General features: G+C 36.3%; 2 protein-coding genes across 2 annotated transcripts in view; both read left to right on the forward strand.

The window, feature by feature from the left end:
* The window catches only part of JAKMIP3 (Janus kinase and microtubule interacting protein 3), a 1,929,353-nt gene that overhangs the window by 384,304 nt on the left and 1,534,774 nt on the right, over nucleotides 1-10,275 (forward strand). The gene's annotated exons all lie outside the window — the stretch shown is intronic.
* Nucleotides 2,640-10,151, forward strand: LOC122788758 (otolith matrix protein OMM-64-like). The gene is made up of 5 exons (XM_044055651.1): nucleotides 2,640-3,159; nucleotides 3,568-3,828; nucleotides 4,844-5,536; nucleotides 8,438-8,683; nucleotides 9,682-10,151. The coding sequence occupies exons 1-5, from the start codon at nucleotides 2,640-2,642 to the stop codon at nucleotides 10,149-10,151; spliced, it is 2,190 nt and encodes a 729-aa protein (XP_043911586.1).

The raw sequence follows: 10,275 nt of genomic DNA on the forward strand, positions 1-10,275 counted from the left end.
ACTGACATTACACCAGGAAGTGACAGAGCATCACAAAGTAAAGAACATACTGACATTACAACAGGAAGTGACAGAACATCAAAAAGTAAAGAACATACTGACATTACACCAGGATGTGACAGAATATAACAAAGTAAAGAACTTGTTTGACATTACAACAGGAAGTGACAGAACATCACAAAGTAAAGAACATACTGACATTACACCAGGAAGTGACAGAATATAACAAAGTAAAGAACACATTTGATATTACACCTGGAAGTGACAAAACATCACAAAGTAAAGAACATGCTGACAATACACCAGGAAGTGACAGAACACCATAAAGTAAATAACATGCTGACATTACACCAGGAAGTGACAGAGCAACACAAAGTAAAGAACATGCTGACATCATACCAGGATGTGACCATGCATCACAAAGTAAGGAACATGCTGACATTACACCAGGAAATGACAGAATGTCAGAAAGTATAGAACATGCTGACATTACCCCAGGAACTGATAGAATATCACAAAGTAAAGAACATGCTGACATTACACCAGGAAGTGATAGAATATCACAAAGTAAAGAACATGCTGACATTACACCAGGAAGTGACAGAGCATCCCAAAGTAAAGAAGATACTGACATTACACCAGGAAGTGACAGAGCATCACAAATTAAAGAACATGCTAACATTACACCAGGAAGTGACAGAGCATCACAAAGTAAAGAACATACTGACATTACACCAGGAAGTGACAGAACATCACAAAGTAAAGAATATGTTGACATTACACCAGGGAGTGACAGAACATTACAAAGTAAAGAACATACTGACATTATACCAGGAAGTAACAGAACATCACAAATTAAAGAACATGCTGACAATATACCAGGAAGTGACAGAACATCACAAAGTAAAGAACATACTGACATTATACCAGAAAGTGACAGAGCATCACAAATTAAAGAACAGGCTGACATTACACCAGGAAGTGACAGAGCATCACAAAGTAAATAACATACTGGCATTACACCAGGAAGTGAGAGAACATTACAAAGTAAAGAACATACTGACATTACACCAGGAAGTGACAGAACATCACAAAGTAAAGAATATGTTGACATTACACCATGGAGTGACAGAACATGACAAAGTAAAGAACATACTGACATTACACCAGGAAGTGACAGAACATCACAAATTAAAGAACATGCCGACAATATACCAAGAAGTGACAGAACATCACAAAGTAAAGAACATACTGACATCATACCAGGAAGTGGCAGAGCATCACAAAGTAAAGAACATGCTGACATTACACCAGGAAGTGACAGAGCAATACAACGTAAAGAACATGCTGACATTACACAAGGATGTGACAATGCATCACAATGTAAGGAACATGCTGACATTACAGCAGGAAGTGACAGAACATCACAAAGTAAAGAACATGCTGACATTACACCAGGAAGTGACAGAACATCACAAAGTAAACAACATGCTGACATTAAAATAGGAAGTGAGAGAACATTATAAAGTAAATAACATGCTGACATTACACCAAGAAATGACAGAACATCATAAAGTAAAGAATATGCTGACCTTACATCAGGAAGTGACAGAGCACCACAAATTAAAGAACATACTGACAGTACACCTGGAAGTGACAGAACATCACAAATTAAAGAACATGCTGACAATATACCAGGAAGTGACAGAACATCACAAAGTAAAGAACATACTGACATTATACCAGGAAGTGACAGAGCATCACAAATTAAAGAACATGCTGACATTACACCAGGAAGTGACAGAGCATCACAAAGTAAAGAACATACTGGCATTACACCAGGAAGTGAGAGAACATTACAAAGTAGAGAACATACTGACATTACACCAGGAAGAGACAGAACATCAGAAAGTAAAGAATATGTTGACATTACACCAGGGAGTGACAGAACATTACAAAGTAAAGAACATGCTGACATTACACCAGGAAGTGACAGAACATCACAAATTAAAGAACATGCTGACAATATACCAGGAAGTGACAGAACATCACAAAGTGAAGAACATACTGACATTATATGAGGAAGTGACAGAACATCACAAAGTAAAGAACATGCTGACATTACACCAGGAAGTGATAGAGCATCACAAAGTAAGGAACATGCTGACATTAAATCAGAAAGTGATAGAACATCACAAGATAAAGAACATGCTGACAGTACACCAGGAAGTGGCAGAGCATCACAAATTAAAGACCATACTGACATTATACCTGGAAGTGACAGAGCATCACAATGTAAAGAACATACTCACACTATAACAGGAAGTGACACAGCATCACAAAGTAAAGAACATGCTGAAATTACACCAAGAAATGACAGAACATCCCAAAGTAAAGAACATGCTGACATCACACCAGGAAGTGACAGAGCATCACAAAGTAAAGAAGATGCTGGCATTACTCCAAGTGACAGAACATCACAAAGTAAAGAAGATGCTGACATTACAACAGAAAGTGACAGAACACCACAAAGAAAAGAACATGCTGACATTACACCAGGAAGTGACAGAACATTACAAAAGAAAAAAAACAAGCTGACATTACACCAGGAAGTGATAGAACATCACAAAGTAAAGAACATGTTGACATTACACCAGGAAGTGACAGAGCATCACAAAGTAAAGAACATACTGACATTACAACAGGAAGTGGCAGAACATAACAAAGTAAAAAACATACTGACATTACACCAGGAAGTGACAGAGCATCAGAAAGTAAAGAACATACTGACATTACAACAGGAAGTGACAGAACACTACAAAGTAAAGAACATACTGACGTTACACCACAAAGTGACAGAATATCACAAAGTAAAGAACATGTTTGACATTACACTAAGGAGTGACAAAACATCACAAAGTAAAGAACATGCTGTCATTAGACCAGGAAGTGAGAGAACATCACAAAGTAAAGAACATGCTGACATTACACCAGGAAGTGACAGAGCATCACAAAGTAAAGAACATACTGATATTACACCAGGAAGTGCCAGAGCATCACAAAGTAAAGCACAACCTGACATTACACCAAGAAGTGAAAGAGCAACACAAAGTAAAGAACATGCTGACATTATACCAGGATGTGACCATGCATCACCAAGTAAGGAACATGCTGACATTACACCAGGAAGACACAGAACATCACAGTAAATAACATGCTGACATTACACCAGGAAGTGATAGAACATCACAAAGTAAAGAACATGCTGACATTACACCAGGAAGTGAGAGAAAATCACAAAGTAAAAAAAATGCTGACATTATACCAGTAAGTGACACAGCATCACAAAGTAAACAACATGCTGACATTACTCCAGGAAGTGATAGAACATCACATAGTAAAAACATGCTGACATTACACCAAGAAATGACAGAACATCACAATGTAAAAAACATGCTGACATTACACCAGGAAGTGACAATGCATCGTAAAGTCAAGTACATTCTGACATTACACCACGAAGTGACAGAGCAACACAAAGTAAAAAACATGCTGGCATTATACCAGGATGTGACTATGCATCACAAAGTAAGGAACTTGCTGACATTACACCAGGAAGACACAGAACATCACAAAGTAAAGAATATGTTGACATTACACTAGGGAGTGACAGAACATTACAAAGTAAAGAACATGCTGACATTACACCAGGACGTGACAGAACATCACAAAGTAAAGAACATGCTGACAATATACCAGGAAGTGACAGAACATCACAAAGTAAAGAACATACTGACATTATACCAGGAAGTGACAGAGCATCACAAAGTAAATAACATGCTGACATTACACCAGGAAGTGACAAAGCAATACAAAGTAAAGAACATGCTGACATTATACCAGGAAGTGACAGAGCATCACAAAGTAAAGAACATACTGACATTACACCAGGAAGTGACAGAACATCACAAAGTAAACAACATGCTGACATTACAATAGGAAGTGAGAGAACATCATAAACTAAATAACATGCTGACATTACACCAAGAAATGACAGAACATCATAAAGTAAAGAACATGCTGACCTTACACCAGGAAGTCACAGAGCATCACAAATTAAAGAACATACTGACATTACACCTGGAAGTGACACGGCATCATGAAGTGAAGAATATGCTGACATTACATCAGGAAGTGACAGAGCATTGACAGAGCATCAAAAAGTAAAGAACATGCTGACATTAAACCAGGAAGTGACAAAAGCACCACAAAATAAGGAACATGCTGACATCACACCAGGAATTGACAAAGCATTACAAAGGAAAGAATATGCTGACGTTACACCAGGAAGTGAGAGAACATCATAAAGTAAATAACATGCTGACATTACACCAGGAAGTGACAGAATATTGCAAAGTAAAGAACACACTGATATTACACCAGGAAATGACAGAGCATTACAAAGTAAAGAGCATGCTGACATTCTGACATTACACCAGGAAGTGACAGAGCATCACAAAGGAAAGAACATACTGACATTACATGAGGAAGTGATAGAACATCACAAAGTAAAGAACATTCTGACCTTACACCAGGAAGTGACAGAACATCAAAAAGTAAAGAACATGCTGAGATTACTCCAGGAAGTGACAAAGCATCACAAAGTAAAGAACATGCTGACATTACACCAGGAAGTGAGAGAACATCATAAAGTAAATAACATGCTGACATTACACCAGGAAGTGAGAGAACATTGTAAGGTAAAGAACACACTGATATTACACCAGGAAAAGACAGAGCATCACAAAGTAAAGAGCATGCTGACATTTTGACATTACACCAGGAAGTGACAGAACATCACAAAGTAAAGAACATACTGACATTATACCAGGAAGTGACAGAGCATCACAAAGTAAAGAACATGCTGATATTACACCAGGAAGTGACAGAGCAATACAAAGTAAAGAACATGCTGACATTACACAAGGATGTGACAATGCATCACAAAGTAAGGAACATGCTGACATTACAGCAGGACGCGACAGAACATCACAAAGTAAAGAACATGTTGACATTAAACCAGGAAGTGATAAAGCATCACAAAGTGAGGAACATGCTGACATTACACCAGGAAGTGATAGAACATCACAAATTAAAGAACATACTGACATTATACCAGGAAGTGACAGAGCATCACAATGTAAAGAACATACTGACATTATAACAGGAAGTGACACAGCATCACAAAGTAAAGAACATGCTGACATTACACCAGGGAGTGACAAAGCATCACAAAGTAAAGAACATGCTGACACTACACCAGGGAGTGACAGAACATCACAAAGTAAAGAACATGCTGAAAGTATACCAGGAAGTGACAGAGCATTACAAAGTAAAGAACATGCTGACATTACACCAGGAAGTGACAGCACATCACAAAGTAAAAAACATGCTGACATTACACCAGGAACTGACCAAGCAACACAAAGTAAAGAACATGCTGACATTACACGAGAAAGTGACAATGCATCACAAAGTAAGGAACATGCTGACATGCTGACATTACACCAGGAAGTGAAAGAGCGTCACAAAGTAAAGAACATACTGACATTACACTAGGAAGTGATAGAACATCACAAAGTAAAGAACATGCTGACCTGACACCAGGAAGTGACAGAGCATAATAAAGTAAAGAACATGCTGACATTACATCAGGAAGTGACAGAACATCACAAAGTAAAGAACATGCTGACCTGACACCAGGAAGTGGCAAAGCATCACAAAGTAAGGAACATGCTGACATTATACCAGGAAGTGACAGAACATTGCAAAGTAAAAACCATGCTGACATTATACCTGAAAGTGACAGAGCATCACAAAATAAAGAACATGTTGACATTACACCAGGGAGTGAAAGAGCATCACAAAGAACAGAACATGCTGACATGCTGACATTACACCAGGAAGTGACAGAGCATCAGAAAGTAAAGAACATACTGAGATTACACCAGGAAGTGATACAACATCACAAAGTAAAGAACATGCTGACCTGACACCAGTAAGTGACAGAGCATCATAAAGTAAAGAACATGCTGACATTACATCAGGAAGTGACAGAACATCACAAAGTAAAGAACATGCTGACATTACACCAGGAAGTGGCAAAGCATCACAAAGTAAGGAACATGCTGACATTACACAAGGAAGTGACAGAACATTGCAAAGTAAAAACCATGCTGACATTATACTAGGAAGTGACAGAGCATCACAAAATAAAGAACATGTTGACATTACACCAGGGAGTGACAGAGCATCACAAAGAAAAGAACATGCTGACATGCTGACATTACACCAGGAAGTGACAGAGCATCAGAAAGTAAAGAACATACTGAGATTACACCAGAAAGTGATAGAACATCACAAAGTAAAGAACATGCTGACCTTAAACCAGGAAGTGACAGAGCATTATAAAGTAAATTAAATATATAATATTTAATAATGATTTACTTAAAGGCATCATAACTTTCTATGCTAGATTCATAGATGACATTATAATTATATTTCAAGGGGATGAAAAACAGGCAGCTGAAATTGTAGAAATGTTTAATAACAATACTGAATTTTTATGCTTCACTTACACATTCAACAAAGATGTTATATCATATTTGGATGTAAATTTAATTAAGAACAGATCACAACAGGTTTATGAAGCAGATATATTCAGAAAATCGACCTACTGAAATAAATTTTTGCATTTCCATAGTGCACATCCTTTACATCAGAAAAAATCCGTGGTCAAAGGACAGCTTGTCCGAGCTGCACGAATGATCACTAGAGATGAGAATTTTGACTTGGAATGCCTGAAGCTGAAACACATGTTTCTCAATAGACAATACCCTATTCAATTTTTATACCCCATAATAGAAGAAGTCAATATAAAAAGGTTAAATGGTCACTTCAAACCTATATTAAGGAAACAATATCATAATTGTTTGTCACCAGAGGTGACCCATTTCGAGCTCACAACAACGGAACAATCACATACTGTTAAGTATAATTTAGCTTGTATAATATGATTTTCTTTGGATTTTGCTAACATTAAAGAAATTATTTTGAAGAACTGGAATATATTTAATGAAGATCAACCATTAACATCTAAATTAGGCTTACAACCTAAAATTATATGGAAGAAAGGATCCAATTTTAAAGACATTTTCCAAAGAAATAATCAAGTCAACTTAACAGCCTTGTTGAGAGGAATGGGACAATGTGGCAATTGTTCATACTGCCACTATATGATCACAGGAACAACAGCATGCATTAATGGAATTAAAATTCAAACTAAAGGGAAATACAACTGCAATTCAAAAGGGGTTGTTTATGTGGCTATTTGTCAGGCCTGCCCCTCGTTTTTCATAGGTAAGATGGAGCGTAGGTTGAAAGACAGAGTGTATGAACACCTAAGAAGCATCAATTTGCATAAGGAAGACAACGCTCTAGCAAGGCATATTATGGATTTTCCTGAACATAACTTTTGTTTCAAAGTCATTCATCAAGTAAAGCAAGATATTCGAGGGGGAACTTTTAACCTTTTGCTGGAAAAAAGCGAATTATTATGGCAGATTTGGCTCAATTCCTTTATGCACCCTGGATTAAATGAGAAATGTTCATTAATGTGTCTCCTAAAATTACGAAGTTTAGAGAGATAATTCATATTAAAATAGAATAAAATTAAATAAAATAAAAATAAAAATAGAAATGAAAATAAATATAATAATAGAATAACTAATTAGTATTATAGTCATTATATAACTTTTCCTTTATTTTTCTTACCACTACCTCTAGAATAAAATATGCTAGTAATAATAGAAAATTAAATAAGAGTCTATCAGAAGAATCATTTTTAAATTTTAATATTTATAATAATAGTTTTTTATTTTAAATTCCAGCACACCACCATTTACTTATCCATTTATTTATTCATAGTAACGCTGTCTAGGTATATATAAAAAACGTATCAAAATCAAAATTTATTTGATGAGATTTTTAAAACTATTAATGTTTTATTTATTATCATTTTCAACATCATTTCAGTATATCAAATTCATAACATAAGTAAAGAACTTTTTAATTTTATTTTTATTTTTAATAAATAAATGTATTTGATTTTTAACAGCGACATTTATAACATCATTATTATAGCAGTAATAGTAGAAGTTTCACTTTAAGAAATTATGTCATGATTCACAATCATGGCGCGAAAATGAGCTATTTAAACAACTTTTTCACTACTATTCAGATGTTTGTCAGTTTGTCTGAAGAAGTCCGATCATTGTTTAGGAAGAAAAGCGTTATTTAAATTGTTAACATTTCACTTTATTTTAATAAAAGTGAGTTGCAAAGTGTTTAGCCTAAGCGAATCATTTTTTGGTTAAAGTTTGTAGTTTCGTAGCTGTTTGGACTACACCAGGGAGTGACAGAACATCACAAAGTAAAGAACATGCTGAAGGTATACCAGGAAGTGACAGAGCATTACAAAGTAAAGAACATGCTGACATTACACCAGGAAGTGACAGAACATCACAAAGTAAAAAACATGCTGACATTACACCAGGAACTGACCAAGCAACACAAAGTAAAAAACATGCTGACATTACACGAGAAAGTGACAATGCATCACAAAGTAAGGAACATGCTGACATGCTGACATTACACCAGGAAGTGACAGAGCATCACAAAGTAAAGAACATACTGACATTACACTAGGAAGTGATAGAACAGCACAGAGTAAAGAACATGCTGACCTGACACCAGGAAATGACAGAGCATCATAAAGTAAAAAACATGCTGACATTACATCAGGAAGTGACAGAACATCACAAAGTAAAGAACATGCTGACATTACACCAGGAAGTGGCAAAGCATCACAAAGTAAGGAACATGCTGACATTACACCAGGAAGTGACAGAACATCTCAAAGTAAAAACCATGTTGACATTATACCTTAAAGTGACAGAGCATCACAAAATAAAGAACATGTTGACATTACACCAGGGAGTGAAAAAGCATCACAAAGAAAAGAACATGCTGACATGCTGACATTACACCTGGAAGTGACAGAGCATCAGAAAGTAAATAACATACTGAGATTACGCCAGGAAGTGATAGAACATCACAAAGTAAAGAACATGCTGACCTTACACCAGGAAGTGACAGAGCATTATAAAGTAAATAATACGCTGATATTACATCAGGAAGTGACAGAGCATCACAAAGCAAAGAATATGCTGACATTACACCAGGAAGTGACAGAGCATTACAAAGTAAGGAAAATGCTGACATTACACCAGGAAGTGACAGAACATCACAAAGCAATGAACATGCTGACCTTACACCAGGAAGTGACAAAGCATCCAAAGTAAAGAACATACATTACACCTGGAAGTGACAGAGCATCACAAAGTAAAGAACATACTGACATTACTCCAGGCAGTGACAAAACATTGCAAAGTAAAGAACATGCTGAGATTACACCAGGGAGTGACAGAACACCACAAAGTAAATAACATACTGACATTACACCAGGAAATGATAGAACATCACAAAGTAAAGAACATTCTGACCTTACACCAAGAATTGGCAGAGCATTATAAAGTAAATAACATGCTTACATTACACCAGGAAGTGATAAAGCATCACAAAGTAAGGAACATGCTGACATTACACAAGGAAGTGACAGAACATCACAAAGTAAAGAACATGCTGACATTACACCAGGAAATGACAGGGCATCACAAAGTAAAGAACATACTGACATTACACCAGTAAGTCGCAGAACATCTCAAAGTAAAGAACATGCTGACATTACACTAGGAAGTGACAGAACATTGCAAAGTAAAGAACATATTGATATTACCCCAGGAAGTGACAGAGCATCCCAAAGTAAAGAACATACTGACATTACACCAGGAAGTAACAGAACATCACAAAGTAAAGAACATGTTGACTTTACACCACGGAATGACAGAGCATCTCAAAGTAAAGAACATGCTGACATGCTGACATTACACCAGGAAGTAACAGAGCATCACAAAGTAAAGAACGTACTGACATTATACCAGGAAGTGATAGAACATCACAAAACTAAATAACATGCTGACCTTACACCAGGAAGTGACAGAGCATCATAAAGTAAATAACATGCTGACATTACATCAGGAAGTGAAAGAGCATCAAAAAGTAAAGAACATGCTGACATTACACCAGGAAGTCACA

The sequence above is a fragment of the Protopterus annectens genome, chromosome 14.part0 (genome assembly GCF_019279795.1).
Source record: "Protopterus annectens isolate FY-2018-M chromosome 14.part0, PAN1.0, whole genome shotgun sequence".
In the NCBI taxonomy this organism is placed as follows: domain Eukaryota; kingdom Metazoa; phylum Chordata; order Ceratodontiformes; family Protopteridae; genus Protopterus; species Protopterus annectens.